The 18,186-nt window shown below is 40.9% G+C and overlaps 1 protein-coding gene across 1 annotated transcript in view; it reads right to left on the reverse strand.

The window, feature by feature from the left end:
• The window catches only part of COG3 (component of oligomeric golgi complex 3), a 53,375-nt gene that overhangs the window by 8,835 nt on the left and 26,354 nt on the right, over positions 1–18,186 (reverse strand). The window contains exons 15-20 of the mRNA XM_032610735.1: positions 14,762–14,886; positions 11,507–11,596; positions 7,750–7,870; positions 4,864–4,952; positions 4,620–4,754; positions 3,381–3,456 (exon numbers count right to left, since the gene is read on the reverse strand). Coding sequence (XP_032466626.1) covers positions 3,381–3,456; positions 4,620–4,754; positions 4,864–4,952; positions 7,750–7,870; positions 11,507–11,596; positions 14,762–14,886 — 636 coding nt within the window. The remainder of the gene's footprint in view (positions 1–3,380; positions 3,457–4,619; positions 4,755–4,863; positions 4,953–7,749; positions 7,871–11,506; positions 11,597–14,761; positions 14,887–18,186) is intronic.

The following is an 18,186-nucleotide window of genomic DNA, read 5'->3' on the forward strand; positions in this document are numbered from 1 at the left end:
GGGTAGAGCTGGATATGCTGGTATAGAAAGGGCTCCAAGATATAGAATAAGTGGTTTCAAAAAAAAAGAAAAAAAAAGTAAGGGATATTTTGTAAGCAGATAGGGTAAGAGGCCCCCGAAGAAGGAACACCAGGACTGGCTTTCTTAACGTAAGAGAAGCCATTTTGGCCTAAACCATTCTGTGATCTCAGCCTGGCCACAAGGCTTGTCCTTTAACAGGTCTCAGTAATTGATGACCTTAAGGGAAGTGAGGGAATGCAGGAACACAGGAAAAGTAATAAGAAACAATAGGTCAGTAATGAAACAGCCCTAGCTCCTCCTCAAGGGATACAGAGAACAATCGGATGCACGTCTTTGAGCTCTGCAGGAACTAAGGCCCCCATTCGGGTGGAGGATGGAACGATGCTGTTGACCCCCGTGACTTCAATTAACTAAAGCTTGGATTCTGTCAACCATTGCCCCGGTTCAATGCTGAATTCTCCTCTCTTCAAGCCCCTTCATGAATACATGTACCCTTAGCTTAAATTTCCCCAACTTTGCCATTCGGGGAGACACTGCTCTGGGAAAGACCCCCGGTGTTCTCCTTCCTCGCTGCAAGTAATAAATCCTTCCTTCTCCCACTCTTTGCCTTGGTTGTGTCTTTTGGCTCAATACCCACCAAGAGGCAAACCCGTTTTTTCAGGTAACAATAGTATAATCTTATTTGTATAACACGCTTCAAGTCCATATATGCTAGAATACACATAATTTTGGGAAAGCCGCCATTAATAGTGGTTACCTTTGAGAGAACTAGTTTAGAGGTGGAGAACAGAATTCTCATTTTATACCTTTCCACAGTTCAAATTTTATACCATGTTAAAAAAATTTTTTTTAATTGAGGAGGGTTGTGTAAGAGCAGGGTGAGAAACTGCCAATGCTCTCAAGAAGAAAGAACAAACAATCCAAGAATTCCTTATTTTTCATAAACAGATGAAAGCTCCTTTAAGACAATTAATTCCATGGGCTCTGGTCCTATGGTCACTAACACAATTCAGGGATCACTGGTGAGTCTTCAGAGCCCAGTTTTATGTGGAGCCTTGTAAATAAAGTATCCTAATTCTTAAAAAGGTATATTTCCCAGAGTAATTAACAAATTAGCATCCTAACTATAACTCAGTCTTGTGAGTTGAGCACGGAATGACCCCAAGAAGTTGAGTGATCAAGTCTGCATGAACCACTAACCCCGGGTTCTGGGGGCCCAAGATAAGTTTCTAGACTGTCCCTGGTGCTCCCACCCCAAAGACTTAAAAATCTTTGACATTTAAGTGTGGGCTTCTCGTATTACAGATCAAGAAAAAGCAACTCCATAGCTCCTTGAGGCTAAATGAGACGGAAGATACAACAACTAGGTAAACTGAAGTGTCACTGCTCCATCTGCCAGGATCTCCTCACTTAGAAAGAAACAAAATGTTTTAAATGACAAAACAGCAAGCCCTATTTCATCTAGTCTTTCTGTCGGTTTCCTTTCATCTACTCCTGCTTTACTAATGACAATTCTAGTAATACTTAAGAGCACAATACACCTAACACTAGGAGATCTATTAGGACTCCACTTGAGAAAATGACAGCGCCTATTTTGAGAAGAGAATCTTCCCAAAGGGGAAAGAAAAGACATTAATTATGCATCAAGCCCCTGGGCTTAGCTGTACTAACTATACTTATGACAATTTGGTGGTTTCTACCTATTTTAAGAGAGATTTATTGCACCCAAGAGTTTCATTTACATTAATGTTCAAAATAAAATCAGGTCCTATTTCTAAATAAGCTCTGTAAATGACAAACCTTGAGCCAATAGCCCAATTAATCCAAAGATGATTAGAATTCCTTCTAGAATCAGTGCTGAGTTACAGCCTGATTACCACCAGGCTCACTATGGTTACAATTTCCAGTATTGTCAGTAAAAGACTGGTTTTCTGTCTCTTGACAGAATATACTACTGCATGAAGGATGCTCTCTGTCCTTTAGTAAGATGGCAAAGATTTCAATCTCATATACAACACAAAGGTTTAAAATAATAAAGCCAGTATAATATTCACTGTCTCCACCACAGTACACAAAAGGCCTAAAGCATGTCACAAAGTTTATTTGCAAAATAAAGCAAATCAATGCAAATCTATATTGACATCATCAAAGTTCACATGACAAATTTTTGAAATAAAATCCTGCCTTCCATTCAAATACCAGTGATCATTCTCTATGCTTACAAATCTTCCTAGGAGATACATAGCTACTCTTACAACTTCTTTGTTCTACTTCAACTTCAAGTTAACCTGAGGCACTAATAAAAATAACTGAAAATTTTAGAATGGCCTCAATTCTTTTTCCCAAAAGAAATAAATACCTGACAGACATGCATTCTTTCATTATGGGAAACCAATCACGTTAAAAACCTAACTCCAGTTTTGGGTGCCTGTAGACAGTCAATTTTTTATGGATGCTAAACCAGAATCATTCTTTGGATCTCTCTCACTGTGAGCAAAAAGCTTCCTACCGACTTGGACACAGCTCACCCATAATTAAAACACTGATTCTTTCGGCATCTTGCCCTTCTTAGTTTCAAAGGATCTCTATCACAATATGGGCCAGGGAATGGCCAGAAGTATCAATCTAACAAAATGATTTATTCTGGTTTAATGACAACTTAAAATGTCACAACATGGACCAAAAATAACCCACAAAACTAGTCGTGATTTTCAATGTCTAATGTTAAAGAGGGAAAAAAACACCTTCTCGCACAAAAAAATTTACATTTAGGAAAGAGTTAAGACTGGTAACATCTCCAGCACTTCTGCCAATCAGTGATGGGGCCTGCCAACTCCTAAATGACACCACATTTTTATAATTTTTTTCAAACACTCTAAAATTTAAAGAGGATGTAACTTGCTTAAAATGTAATGTCCAACATTTCTTCATATAATACTTGGAAACAGTAGCATTCTCTCCATTAATTTCATACTATCAAAACAGTATTTTCACTCTAAGACAATAAAAATCAAGTGTACAGAAACCATCACACTCAAAGCGTTTCCATCTAAGCCATATTTTATTTTTAACTGTGTGTGTATGTATATGTATGTATTTATGTATGTATGTGTGTGTGTGTGTGTGTGTGTGTGTGTGTGTGTATATATATTTTTTAATTCTTCCTTTCTTGGGATGCTTGCTGAAATGCAAGTCGTGTTGGCTCAATTAAGACCTGTCAGCTCCAAAATGAATCTTGCGTTAACCTAAACCACAGCAGGAGTAGGAAACCAACTTCAAGCTGTCGGGAGCGCGGCTATATAAATGCAAATTAACTGACATCCTAAAAAAAGAAATCCCAAACAGTAAAACGTGGGTACCTGGTTGAGCCCAAGGCTGCTGAGAGAGAGTATACTTGGGTCCTCCCTGACTGGCCATTGTGTTTAGTGCTGAAACCTAGTAGAGGGGACAAAAGGGAAAAAGTTTCATTTCACTGATGACAAATTAAACTAGTACTGCTCTCAAAAGATACACCATTTGAACGTATGAAAGAATAATGATAATCAAATGTGCAGCCCTAAAAGAAAATGCATCATATCTCATAGTCCTTTACAACCAATAAAATATTTTAGCAAAACTTCTTCTGTGATTTCAAGGCATACACTGTTTTGCAAAAAGAAAACCATACCAATGTCCTGAGGCATTCAGCCTGAAACATTTCGGGGTAGGAAGACAAAAATGAAGACCAAGAGAAACGTCAACACAAAACAGGCCTCTATTTCAGTGGACTGTTAGGTTAACATTAAATTACTATCGTATGTTATTAGAAAAATGTCACAGCAGTTGGACAAAATCTCCTTTATATACCTAGAGGGTCCTTTTCTTCGTTACAGGCAGAGAGAATGTTATTAAAAAAAAAAAAAGATTTTCAGATAGCATCAAAAGCACGTTTGACTAGCCAGTGTTCTAGGTACAAGAAGTGGATGCCCACCCTCTATTCACCTGTCTTTTCATTTCTCAGCATCAGTACAGAGAAGCAAAACCATACGTTTAGCTTTTGGACAAGAATGTTCTTAAGATGGCAAATTACGGTGCGGCTAGGCTGTAGCTAGGGAGGGTGAAGGACAGAAATGCACAAAACATCTGTAAAAAATGGACTGCTTGGGGCTTCCCTGGTGGCGCAGTGGTTAAGAATCTGCCTGACAATGCAAGGGACACGGGTTCGATCCCTGGTCCCGGAAGATCTCACATGCCGCGGAGCAACTAAGCCCGTGCGCCACAACTACTGAACTTACTCTCTAGAGCCCGTGAGCCACAACTACTGAGTCCGCGTGCCGCAACTACTGAAGCCCGCGTGCCTAGAGCCCGTGCTCCGCAACAAGAGAAGCCACCGCAATGAGAAGCCCACGCACTGCAACGAAGAGTAGCCTCCGCTCACCACAACTAGAAAAAGCCCGCACGCAGCACTGAAGACCCAACGCAGCCAAAAGTAAATAAATAAATTGATTAAATAAATTAAAAATGGATTTCTATTAAAAAATAAACAAACAAAAAGAACAAAAACAAAATGCAATCTAGGGAAGAATTCACAATTACCCAATATGCACCAAGGTCTATACCTTTGTCAGGAACTCCTCCAGCTGCTCTACGAACAGCTTGGTCTGTTGCTGAATAAACTGCTCACAGGCCGATTTCAGATGACGGTCTACATCTTTTTTAGAGTCAAGATAATGTTCTCTTATCTCAGGAGTACCCTTAAAGAGAAGATGACAGTTTCCTCCTGTTTTTATGTGCCTAGAAATTACCAGACATGTAAAGAATATCGTTTATCTCCCACCACCAAGAAAACAGACTCCTCCTCACCTCCAACAAGAACTCTATCAAGGCATTGTTGCTGTTCAGCCTAAAAAATCTTGGAACAGTCATAGGATTCAGGATTTTAAATGCCGCATCTGTGAAACAAAATTACTCATAATTACTCAATAAACAGTTTCAACAAGAAGCCAAGTTCCTATTTCAGTGTGTAAACATACACTAGTTCTCTATTACCACAGAGCAAGAGGGGTTTCATGTCCACCAAGTCACCTCCACGAGTGGATAAGGTTAGTGCCAACAGTGGCTACAGCACTCACACACAATTATCTTCTAGAACTCAGAATTGCAAAATGACTATTAATCACAATTATTCATTTATAGAAAAAAAGAAAAAGGATAAATGGCAATCAATACCTTAAAATTTCACTGCTTTACTTTTATGATGCTAAATAGGTTTTTTAAGAAAAATTCATATACTTACCCAGCTTCCTTTGTTTAAGATCTGGCTGGCACAGAAATTTATTCATTTGAAGCAGAGAATAAACTAATGTGTCAGCCAGAAGAAAGACACCAAAAGGACATATTTACCCCTTAACCTCCAGACTAATTAGAGTCTATGCAAAGTACAAACAGGTCTCATTGATGTTCAAATGCAATAAGGTATAACGTTAGTCATGAGAGGTTAGAGGCTTAAAAGTAAAGATAGCAAGTATTATTAAGTGATAGTCAGAAAAGATCATTTCTTTGCTTTGCCTTGGCAGGCTGGAGAAAGCAAAGCATGAAATGCTTCCAACCCTGGTTTTACAAGAACACACCAGACTGTACTCCCTGCCTTGATCCTGATCTTACTGGGAAAACAAAACACAAAAAACACACCTCTCTATCAGATTCAGAGTAAAGCTTTAGTAAATGACTCTTTGTTTCTGCTGTCTTTTCTGCAAGAAACCTGAACAATTGTAGGTGATCATATGGCAGGATTACATAACCCTCATAAGGTTTTAGGGAAAACATACTTTATACCAAAATTTGCCAAAATTTTAGAGTATTTCATTTTCTCACACCTCAGTGGATCTGTAGTAGAACGAAGCAGCAACAAATTATGAATTAGAAAAAATACGAAAGAAAATAGATCAGCCCTGCTTCGTCCCATTACTTAAATAAAGTGAGGACTATCAGCGCCTGGCATTCCTCAAGGTTAAGGCACTATTTCCACACCTCACACTGAATGGAAAGCAGGAAATCAACCAGAATGGTTGCGTGATGGCAGCCTCCGATGAGAATAAACTAAAAAAATTATGCATTCTATAAGGGCAAAAGCCAGAAAATCTGGCTGCTGTTTAAAAACAAAATTACAAAGTATATGAATAACATACAGGCTTACTATCTAAATACTAGCAGAGGGCTTCCCTGGTGGCGCAGTGGTTGGGAATCTGCCTGCCAATGCAGGGGACACGGGCTCGAGCCCTGGTCCAGGAAGATCCCACATGCCGCGGAGCAACTAAGGCCGTGCGCCACAACTACTGAGCCTGCGCTCTAGAGCCCGTGAGCCACAACTACTGAGCCTGCGCTCTAGAGCCTGCCAGCCACACCTACTGAAGCCCATGTGCCTAGAGCCCATGCTCCGCAACGAGAGAAGCCACCGCAGTGAGAAGGCTGCGCACCACAACAAAGAGTAGCCCCCGCTCGCCACAACTGGAGGAAGCCCGTGCGCAGCAACGAAGACCCAATGCAGCCAAAAATAAATAAATAAATGTCACCAGAACCAAAAGGTAATTCCCTGTGGTGAAAAGGAGAGTGCATTAGGAAGAGAAAAAGAATAAGCTGTTTTAATATGACTCATGATGAGACGACTTGGCTCTCAGGTGAGTTAAATCAAGTCCGCTATTTTATAAACACAGTCATTAGGAAAGTAAGAACCTGCTCCTCTTGGAAATCCTACTATGTGGAGTTCCTCTAAACCACAGAATACAGAAAGTAATTTGAATGGCTATGAATTTTCTCAATTCCCCCAATACATAAGCGAGAAATTCATTCATTCCATAAACAGACGGCTTAAGGTGTTAGAGCTTAATTCTCTTGCAAATGGTTAAGATAAAGTTTAGATAAATTTGTAAGTAATTAAAGGAGATGGATATTTATGGTATATCCTTAACTGTTTAAGATCAACATCTTAGAAAATAACTACTTTGATCTTTTAGAAATCATTACTTGTTAATTCAGTCAGAAACAAACCATCAGGATGGATGAATCACCTTTCCCAAGATGATTCCATGTCTATTACCAACTCAAAGACCCTATCTACATGATTACTTAACAACCAGCTGATTTAATAATAATACAACTTGAGTTTATTTAAGCACCTTAAGCTTACAAAAGCACTTTAATATGTATTTTCATTTATTCTCACTCTTAATGGTCTTGATAACTCTGGTGAGAGCATCACGACAAGCGGATTCTGCTTGTTTTACACAGGGTAGGGAAGCTAAAACACACATTTAAGATCACAAGAGCCAGGAAATGATGGGCCAGGCACAGAACCTGACTCAGACTCTTAGATAAGTACTCTTCCTATTTTACCCAGCTGGCTGTCTCAGTTTCTATGAACTAACAAACCCAACGCAATGTTTAAAATCACTCCAATTAGCTGACACTCTTAGGTAGTTATTATAGGGATTTTTCACTTTTTAACTGGTTATGGTAATATGTGGCAGAGTCTAAGAGAGGTAATCCTCTTTTGCAAGCTGAGATGCCCAGATATAGTTCTCTCCATAAGGAAGATCCAGCGAGTTAGATGTAGCTAGGATGCTGGCGGGCAACACGCCTAGCAAGCAGAGCATGCACGCGAATTGCAGATGAACATACGACAAACCTATAACCTGTGCTGACACATCAGGTCCAGCATGCCCAACTGTGTCAGCCAGGACAATGGAGTACCTCTAGTTTTCTTGAGGTCCAGGGAAATTTCCTTAATGGTGAATTCAGTGTGAAATGGAGCGATCTGTTCACGGAGAATCAAAAGGTGCTTTATTAAGAAAAGCTGTCCATCAATCTGAGTCTAAATTGAAAGACAGAAAAATGGATATCATCACAGATGAAATAAAAATAGGCGCACATAAAACGCATGTTATTAATCAACATTCATCTATCTAGGTCTATGGCCCTTAGCCTAACTATATGGTACCAATACTCCTTTGCTGTGCGATGAACTCTTCCCATTATTTCTATGTTGGAATTATCTGGGAAAATCTTGCTTCAAACTCTTACTAACTCTATCACCTGTTCTACTTAGTAAACCCAAGGAAGTAAATCAGACAAAAAGGTTGTAAAACAACGCATTTAGAAAGAGAAGGCAAATCTACTCTAACCTGGTGCAGAAATAGAAGAAACCACGTGGTCCAATATCAGCACAGAGCAGGAATTAAAAGCTCCAAGTATGAGCACGACTCTGATCTCCCAGGGCTTCCTAGTTTCTCTCAGGAACCTGGCTTTCACTGTTTGGTCAGAGTGGTTTCAATACACAGAGTATCAGAAGTACTCATATTTATATAGAAGTACAAAAGGAGCCTCCAAATGCAAAGTGATTTGGGGTTACCATTTTGGATTATCCGGCCAGCAACAGAGCACTGACTACCTACACCCCTGAGAGGCCCTGCATTTCCTTCTACCCTCTCAGGACTCATCCACAAGAGACTTGTGAATCAAGCTTAGTTCTCAAGCTCCGACCCAGTCCCAAAATAGCGAATAATCATGGCCCTCATTTCAGAAAAGTCTGTATATTAAGAAGAGCTAGGCTATGTTTGCTCCTTCTTGCTGCTACTCAAGACGCAATCTTACTTTGAAAATATTTTTTTTTTATGAAATTATACTGCATTAGGAAAAGAATAACGTTGTCCTTCAGTAAGCAATACAGGCATACCTCAGAGACATTACGGGTTTGCCTCCAGACCACTGCAATAAAGTAATTATCACAACAAAGCTAGTCACATGAATTTTTTTGGTTTCCCAGTGCATATAAAAGTTACATTTAGGGCTTCCCTGGCGGCGCAGTGGTTAAGAATCCACCTGCCAATGCAAGGGACACGGGTTCGAGCCCTGGCCCGGGAAGATCCCACATGCTGCGGAGCAACTAAGCCCGTGCACCACAACTACTGAGCCTGCGCTCTAGAGCCCATGAGCCACAACTCCTGAGCCCGTGTGCCTACAGCCCGTGCTCTGCAACAAGAGAAGCCACTGCAATGAGAAGCCCATACCCCACAACTAACAGTAGCCCCTGCTCACCACAACTAGAGAAAGACCACGTGCAGCAATGAACACCCAATGCAGCCAAAAATAAATTTATTTAAAAAAAAAAAAAAAAGTTACATTTACACCATACTGTAGTCTATTATGTGTGCAATAGCATTGTCTAAATAAACAATGTACATAACTTGATTTTAAAATACTTTATTGCTAAAAATACTAGCCATCTTTAGCGATAAAGTATTTTTAAAGAACTATCGTCTGAGCCTTCAACAAGTCGTAACCTTTTTGCAATAGTAACATCGAAGATCACAGATCACCATGATATAATAATGAAATCTGAAATATTGAGAGACTTAACTAAATGTGATACAGACACACTAAATAAGCATATGCTGTTGGAAAAATGGTGCCAAAAGACTTGTGCAATGCAGGGTTGCCACAAACCTTCAATTTGTAAAGAACAAAAACAAAACCCCACAGTATCTGTGAAGTGCAATGAAGCGAAACACAATGAGATGAGGTGTGCCTGTATAAACTTTAAAGAGGTGATTAAAGTGACTCTTCTCTGTTCTCTCTCCCTGCCTCCCTCCCTCCTAAATAAACACAGAATCAACATATAAGTACGATTTATTTGATGGAAACTCACTTTGTACTCTGGGACACAGAACATTAGGTAAGTAGGAAATGCTACACATTTTGAATGCTTGCTCTATTTTCAAAAGAACTAACAGCTCCAACGGAGAAAATGGTATAATATAGATTGAATTTACTGAAGCTGTTGTGATCCAGCTTTGTGTTCGTTTACTGATATACTAGGTACTCAATTTAAGTATGTAAGAAGAATTTCTTGCCCTAAGAAATTCTCTAAGACATTAAGCCATTTTCATTGATCACTTTTTTAAAAGTTGAAAGGCAAAAAGCATAAACTCAGTCATGAAAATAAATTAGCTAATTCTTACCAAATTGAGGGCTTCCTCACACATACTTAAGCACCTTATAATATGAAGGAAACTGAGTTAATAAAAGAGAATAGCCTTACAGGCAATGAGGGCAAAAGACTGAATAATCAAAAGGCTTTTCACTCTCCCCTTTAAAAAGAGGACAGTGGTACAAGAGGACATAAGTATATGAACTTTTTTTTTCAATTAGGTGATTTTTTTCCTCTGATAATCTAAGAAATACATACTCACTGTAAAAAATGTGGAAAGTAAAGGAAGTGTAAGGAAAAGAAAGAAAAAATCATCTATAGTCACCCAAAAGCTTTCACCGTTACTTTTTTTTAACACGTATGTTCATTACATAAAGTCATAGTGTATATCTGATTTGTATCCTGTGCTTTTTGCCTTAACATACTTAAGTTAAATTTTATTATTTCTTTTTTTTTAATTTAATGTCTGTGTAATATTCCACTATATGGAATATACCACAATTTACTTAACCATTTCCCTAATATTAGACAAGCGTTTCCTAATTCTACCTCCCATACCATAAAAAAATGTGAGAGCTCAGACTTGGAAATACTTTTTAAACTTCAACCTGCCTGTCTATAACTTAACTTTCCATTCTCTTCTAGTCCCCCTGTCAAAATTTCATTTCAACTCTCGATTTCATGAATGGGAGCATATGGTGGTCACAAACAAAGATAGAGCTTTTCTATGGTCCCAAATTCTTTTGTGAGGAGATTTCTGTTTTTCGGTTTTAATTTATCTAAAGTCTTGAAGTTAGAAACCAAGTTTATAAACCTGGAAGTCCAGAAAGGTTCACAGGTTTGAAAACTCCCAGCAGCTATGAAATTCTGGCTGGACACACCCCGGACAGCTTCCTCCCTGTAGGTGGCAACAGGTATTCTCAGTGGAGAGCAAGGTAGAGCAGCACTCCGAACCATACCTTCTGAAAAAAGTCTCAGGGGCCGTGGGAGAAGCACACGTCAACAGCCTTCAGCCCCAGACCCCTTCTTCTCGATTAAAAACTCTTTAAGTTACAAAATCATGGCAACTACTTCTAGTCACATAACCCACGGGCCACAACTGCCTGTCTTCCAAACTGACTGGCTGATTCCCTCCAAGTGAGGCCATTCAACTCTTTAAAATGTCACTGCAGGGCTGATTATAAATTGCTACATTTCCTTGAAAACACTGTTTCGGTATTCCGAGGAAACAGCAGTCCAGTACCTCCCAGTTGCTAAGGCTAGAACAAGAAACCTTCATCCTATAGAATTTATAACCTAAGTATCACTTCTGGCACTTTAGCGAAGCTGGCACTCTCACAGAGAGCAGCAGTTCTTTATTGAGCACTAAAGTGAAGTACTAGCTTCTCTCCAAGGGCCTCAAAATTAAATCATATTAAATCCTACTGCCACAATGGCTTTAAATTTCTGTGCCTATAAATTATTGCTGCATCCCACAATATTACTATAGGCGATAAGATTTCATCTAACACTCTGTCAAACCTTGTTTTTGCTGATAGACTCTGATGCTCCAAGTAACGACTGAACGCAGGCCGCCAAGGCTTCTTGTGATAATCCTTGGAATACTGCCCTCTGGTGAAATAAAAGAGAAACATCACCTTGCAGCACTTCAAAAACAGAAAAAAGGAAACTCCTAGGCTCTGAGTACAGCTTGCTTGCCCTCATCTGACGGATTAATTTATTACTACCAGTATTCCTCCTGGAGTTTCCTATTCCCATGCAACCTTTCTAGACCAGCACATAGTTTCCTAATTTGCATCTCCCAGAACACTCATGTGACCCTTCCACAGTATTTCCTGAGCACCTATTTCATGCAGCTCTGTGCTAGATGCTGGAAGTACAGTGGTAGGTAGGTTCACAAGGCAGATGTGATTCTGACCTCATGGAGCCCTCACTCCAGCATGATCTCATGTTACAGGCTGTTTTTTAGATACATAAAACCAACTTTATAACAAGGCCTCGGTAGGAATTCCCCGGCAGTCCAGTGGTTAGGACTCTGAGCTTCCACTCCCTGGTCAGGGAACTAAGATCCCGCATGCCACGTAGCATGGCCAGAAAAAAAAAAAAGCCTCAGTAAATCCACTTCCAAAAATGTACCCCCAGTGAAATCAGTACTGTATTCTAAGATTCATGCACATGGCTCTTCATCACAGTATTATTTAAAACAGCAAAGAAACCTGGAAATAACTCAGATGTTCAATGATAGGGGCTGACAAATAAAACACTAGTAAATCTAAATTACAGAACACGGTGCATGAAGTCAAAGAATGCTAAACAGGAGGTGGTGCAATTCTCATAAAACACAATTAAGCAAAAACAAAATCAGGTTACAAAATAGAATGTGAAGCATGATTAACTGAACTCTGCCATTTCTACATCTTCCTAGAGGTGTGGGATGTTGGTCTCAGAAGGGACTCCTGTCAGTTCCCTTGGAACTGATGGATGGGTAGGAGTAAAATTTTTATTATTAGGCCCCGTTCTGGGCTCTGGTCTCATACGTGACGCTTTACTCTCCTTTTGTACCGCTTCCCTAACTTCTGTTTCTCACGAGGCTACTGTATAGTAGGAAGAGATGAGGGCTGCCTCTTGCTAGGAAGATCGAATATGCGCAGCTTCGATTGAGGCCCTCTCTTTCTCCTGCTCAGCCTTAATGGGGTTTTCATTGCATTTGTCTCTCCTCACCTTTGATTGGTAAGACAGAGAGGGAGAAGACTTGGATGTAAGCTAGGTGAAAATGTAATGGGCAGGCCTAGGGCAGAAAATAAAAATAGGCAGAGTAACGTCCTTGGGCCTACCTCCTGTTTGGCTAAAATTCCTGTTAAGCACCTAAGAGACTTCACCAGGGTCTGTGATGACAATGGGTTCTATGTGGAATGTGGCTCTGCATTATTTCCCTTGGGATCCTGGCTCCACTGTAGGAAGTTTCTGAATCCCAACCTAACACCGTCATTCAATACACCTCCTGGGGGGACCTGGGGAAGAAAAATTGCCAATGTCCAAACCCCGCTCTGGAAGAGATCTCAGCAGCTGGGCAGAAGGCTGAGACATCTAATTCTGCAGAGGTGATCTGGCCTCACCCCTAAAAGTCCCAGAACTGAGCAAAAGGCACTTTCTGGTTGAATTTCAAAATCTCCAAGCACAAACTCCAGTAACGATGCAGTTTAAAATAGACACCAAGTCGTGAGCACTCTAATGAACGAATGAGTCAACTGTGCAACTTTGCTCAGGCCTGAGGACTCTGAGGTACAAAGCACCTCAGAGTGGGAGGAGATATACATGTACCCTTCTTAAGAAACAGTGGCATCTGGACAATTCATTACATGACCATTATATTTAATCACTTCTCTCTATATGCTGTTTCAGTTGTAACAATCAAATTAATTTTTTAAAAGTGAATTAGGGAATTCCCTGGCAGTCCAGTGGTTAGGACTCCGTGCTCTCACTGCTGTGGCCCGTGTTCAACCCTTGGTCAGGGAACTAGGATCCCACAAGCCGTGCGGCATGGCCAAAAAAACAAAACAAAACAAACAAACAAATAAAAGTGAATTAAAATCACTGATTTTTATAAACTATTTTGGGTTTAACAGTGACAATAAATAAATGTAGACAAATCTGATCATTCTGGGATTGATACACATATCATTGAACTGGAATTCTTAAAATAAATGTTACCTAAAATAAATGCACAGTATAAGTTGGGGCTAAAAAAACTAAAAGGGTACTGCTAATTTCAGCAAATAATTAAAATTAGTCCAGGGTTAGAAACATGTAGTCCGACAACTACTTGTTAAGGAAGCTGATTTAGATTGAGTGCAAAACGAAAGTAGTTGCATTTAGTACTAAATGTATATTATACCTATGTGACATTGGACGTAACCTTTCTGCATCTCTTTTTCTTCATCTATAAACTAAGACAGATGAATTAATCAGTAGTTTTAAATGTTATTTGTAGCCATAGATGTCTGTAAGAAACGATAAAAGCTATAGGTCTTTTCCTCAGAAAGACACAAATACAAACATACAGACAAAATTTTACACACAACTTCAAGGTGTTCACAGACTACCCAAAGCCCATTAGAGCAGCGGTCCCCAACCTTTTTGGCACCAGGGACCGGTTTCGTGGAAGACACTTTTTCCACGGATGGGATCGGGGGTTGGTGGCTCAGGCAGTAATGGGAGCGATGGAGAGCGGCAGATGAAGCTTCACTTGCTGGCCCGCTCACCTCCTGCTGTGCGGCCCTGTTTCTAACAGGCCACGGACCGGTACCAGTCCCGGTCCATGGCCTGGGGGCTGGGGACCCCTGCATCAGAGGATTCTGAGGGTCTACAGAATGCTCAGGTTAAGAATCTCTAAATTAGGGGGCTTCCCTGGTGGCACAGTGGTTGAGAGTCCACCTGCCGATGCAGGGGACACGGGTTCGTGCCCTGGTCCGGGAAGATCCCACATGCCGCGGAGCGGCTGGGCCCGTGAGCCATGGCCGCTGAGCCTGCGCGTCCGGAGCCTGTGCTCCGCAACGGGAGAGGCCACAACAGTGAGAGGCCCGTGTACCGCAAAGAAAAAAAGAATCTCTAAATTAGACTGATCTTAAAGTTATCTCTGTATCTAAAAATCTTATTATTCTCATCTAATACCAAACAAAATATATTATATCAAGATCTTAAAATTTAAATTAAACAAATATTTTAAGTGAAAGAGCACGCAATTTACAGTAAAGATATAAGAATTTACACACGTACATCTATACATCTGTACAATTTGGAGAGACAGACGAGCGTTCGTCGAACTGTAGGATACCACATTCCATGAAGATCTGCTGGAGAAATTGTGGTCTGTGCTCTAGGACTGAGAGATTCGGTTGAACCTAAAATCCCAAATGGAGGAGAAGACATTTCACACACGGAGGTCTGTCTTATTTGCATAGCAATTATAAACTGTTAGTTCTCACTAGCTATCAAAGGCTGGAGGTATCCATTTTCTCTAGCCTCGCCTTTAATCGAGAATGTCAAAGGGAACCTAAATCAGTGACAGGTGAGATTTAACACACTGAGAACGCACGTGACTACACACATATGTACACTCCAGCGTCACACACTCAGCCCAAGTTGCTCTCTCCGAACTGTGATCGATAACCTTCATGGACTACATGAGCAGTATACACATACTGCAGAATACCACGCAGCCGATAAAAAGGAGACAGGTCTAGATGCCGTCACGTGGAAGCAAGCGGGAGGTGGGGGAGTGATAAGAAAACAAAGCATGTTAAGCAGGAAGATTCATCGAAGCCGGTCTGCCTGAGAGCCTGCCTTCCATGTGCTCAACTCCATCACTTATAGGACTACTTAGTGTATGTAATTCCCAAGTGACCAGAGCTGAGTGCCCATCCCCCCACCCGCCCCACCCAAAAGGCAGCCCCAGCAAGTGTGAGGAGGAGCGTGGTGGGGGGGTGCCTGAGCAGAGACACGTCTGTAACGGATGCACCATCACTCTGGTGGAGGGACCAGAGTTCACACGAGCCAGGAAAGTGCAGCTGGGACCATACTTTGGGACAAGAGGGGATACTGAAATATGGACTGGGTATTAGAGCACATCAGGAAACATTACTAAATTTTTTAGTGCAATGATGGTTTATGGTTCTGTGAAAGATGCCTTTTTTTTTTTTGGAGAGGTGCTGAAATACTCAAAGGTAAAGTGGCAATGATGACAATAACTTACTTTAAAATGATTAGCAAAAATATATACATAATACGATAAAATGTTAAGTATTGAATCTGGGTGGTGGGCACAGGGGTTCATTGCATCATTCTGTTTATTTGAAATTTTTTTAATAATAAAAGAAGAAAAGTAAAGCCAAGCAAAACAGAATTCCTTTTTTAAAAAAAGAGCTAGAGGGAATTCCCCGGCAGTCTGGTGATTAGGACTCTGTGCTTCCACTGCAGGGGGCCCAGGTTTGATCCCTGGTGGGGGGAACCAAGACCCCACAAGCAATGCGGCGTGGCCAAAATTTTTAAAAATTTAAAAAGAGCTAGATCTGCATATGCTCAGAAGGAGAACTGGTGCTTGCAGAGTGGATTTATGCAGGCAAGGGCAGAGGGCAATGTTGAGGGCTGGTGCTTTCACTTCATGGTTCTGTAAGCTTAGTTGTTTTCCAAAAGCATGCAATACTTGTAGAATTTTAAAAAGCTCTTCCATAGGGCTTACTTTAAACTAAGATACCTACGTTATAAAAAAATTTCTTAAGGAAAAAGAATAAACTGGACAAATTATATCACGGAATACTCAGGAGGTTAAGTATCCTTAGTTTTGCTAAGAATTAGGATATCTGCGGGATTCCTCCTTCACAATAAAGAGCCAAAAAGGTACTCCTAAATTAAAGTTTAGTGCAATAAATGTATTTATGTAGTCCAAAGTCAGAAGTCAACTTACTTGTCCATTTTTTCACTCTCCTGAGAAGAAGAGTTAATAGCTAAAATAGCTGACTGGGGAGAGTTTATTTACACAGCAAGTCGCCAGGTAAGGTGCCTACTGGCTGCCTCTTCTGAAGAGCTGAGCAAACCCGGTAGCAGGGCTTCTGCATCGGCTCCCGCCGTGGGCCCCCACCACCCTCCCTCTGCAAGCCTGCCGCTGCCCTCGCTTCTCCACGCAGAGAACAAGGCCCATGCGTTCTGAAGACACTCATCGTCGGCCTCCTCACACCGTGGGCCCTCCACCAACTTGCCCTGACACTACTCCCATGACATGAACATCACATCACTTAAAGAGCAATCTCATTTTCTCACTTCCGACATACCCTGGAAGCAGGAGAAGTGATTACACTCGTTCTTTTCTTTTTTGCTCCCCTTGCCACCAGACTCAGAGCCTTGCTTCCCATCCCAAATTCCATGTCTATTCTGAACAGCGTCAATACCATAGGGATGACCCATATGGTTATCCTTGCCCATCTCAACTGCAAAGACCTTCACTTCCATCCCTGCACCCCCTACTCCAGACAGTTTCTTATGACTTTCTTTCAGAATTACTTTCTATAGACCTTCTTATTACTCCAAACTATTCTACCTCTTAATCATGAAAACTCAGCATCTCACCCTCTAACCACGATATCCTCCCATTTCCTGTTTCTCACCTCTTTACTCAAATCACTCTGCCGACCCCTCCTCCTCTGGCTTAATCACACCCTCTGACCCCTCTGGCTGTCCTTCCCCTGTCGGCCCAGCGTACCCCCTCCCTCCATCTGCTCCTAAGACTCTCTCCCCAGACTTCTGTTACTGTCACTCTACTCTCTGTCCTGGCTGATTTCATATGAGTCCGAAGCATCAAGGGTCCTCAATCTTTACCTCTGAATCAGCTGCCTCTTTATAGCTCTAGAGCAGTGCTGTCCAAGAGGACTCTTACGTGAATCATAAGTGTGACACATTAAAATGCCACATTAAAAAAGGTAAAACTAGTGGAACTACTTTGAATATATTTTATTTAATCTAATAGATCAAAAATCTCATTATTTTAATGTATAATCAATATAAAAATTACTAATAAGATACTTTTTATTCTTTATTTCATACTAAGTCTTTGAAATTTGTTGTGTATTTACACACAGCACACTCGGACTAGCCACATCTCACATGCTCTATGGCTCCCGTATTGGACAGCATAACTCTAGATCCATTTAATACAGATCTCTCGGTTGTTCCACATGGACCTTACTCAATCTTCCTTAGCCCCCACATCTAGTGTGTCACCAAATTCTACTGATTCACACTTCTAACTATATCCCTCATCTATACACTCCTCTCCACCACCCCCCATCAACGCCCTGGTTCAAACCACCTTTACCTTTCAGATGGAAGAACACAACAACATCCTAACCAGTCTCCACAGTTCTACCAACAACACCGTAATGTAATGCCAGGCATGAGTTAAAGAATAAGCTTTAATGGGGAAAGGTACAAGGCCAGGGTTGGTAAGACAGACATGTACTCTAGTCTCTCCAGTAACTCTTCAAGCGGCTAACTAGACCAAGATGTGTATTAGGACATGGCATGGGTTCTATTCCAGAGGAGGAAATTTCAGCTCCCTATGGTCTCTCTTCCTATAGGGCAGGCGTGATGAAATGGCTTTGTCAGATGGGGAATACTGAGGCTGTTGGGCAGTCTGGATTTGGGGTGTC

This window comes from Phocoena sinus, chromosome 18 (genome assembly GCF_008692025.1).
Source record: "Phocoena sinus isolate mPhoSin1 chromosome 18, mPhoSin1.pri, whole genome shotgun sequence".
Taxonomy (NCBI): domain Eukaryota; kingdom Metazoa; phylum Chordata; class Mammalia; order Artiodactyla; family Phocoenidae; genus Phocoena; species Phocoena sinus.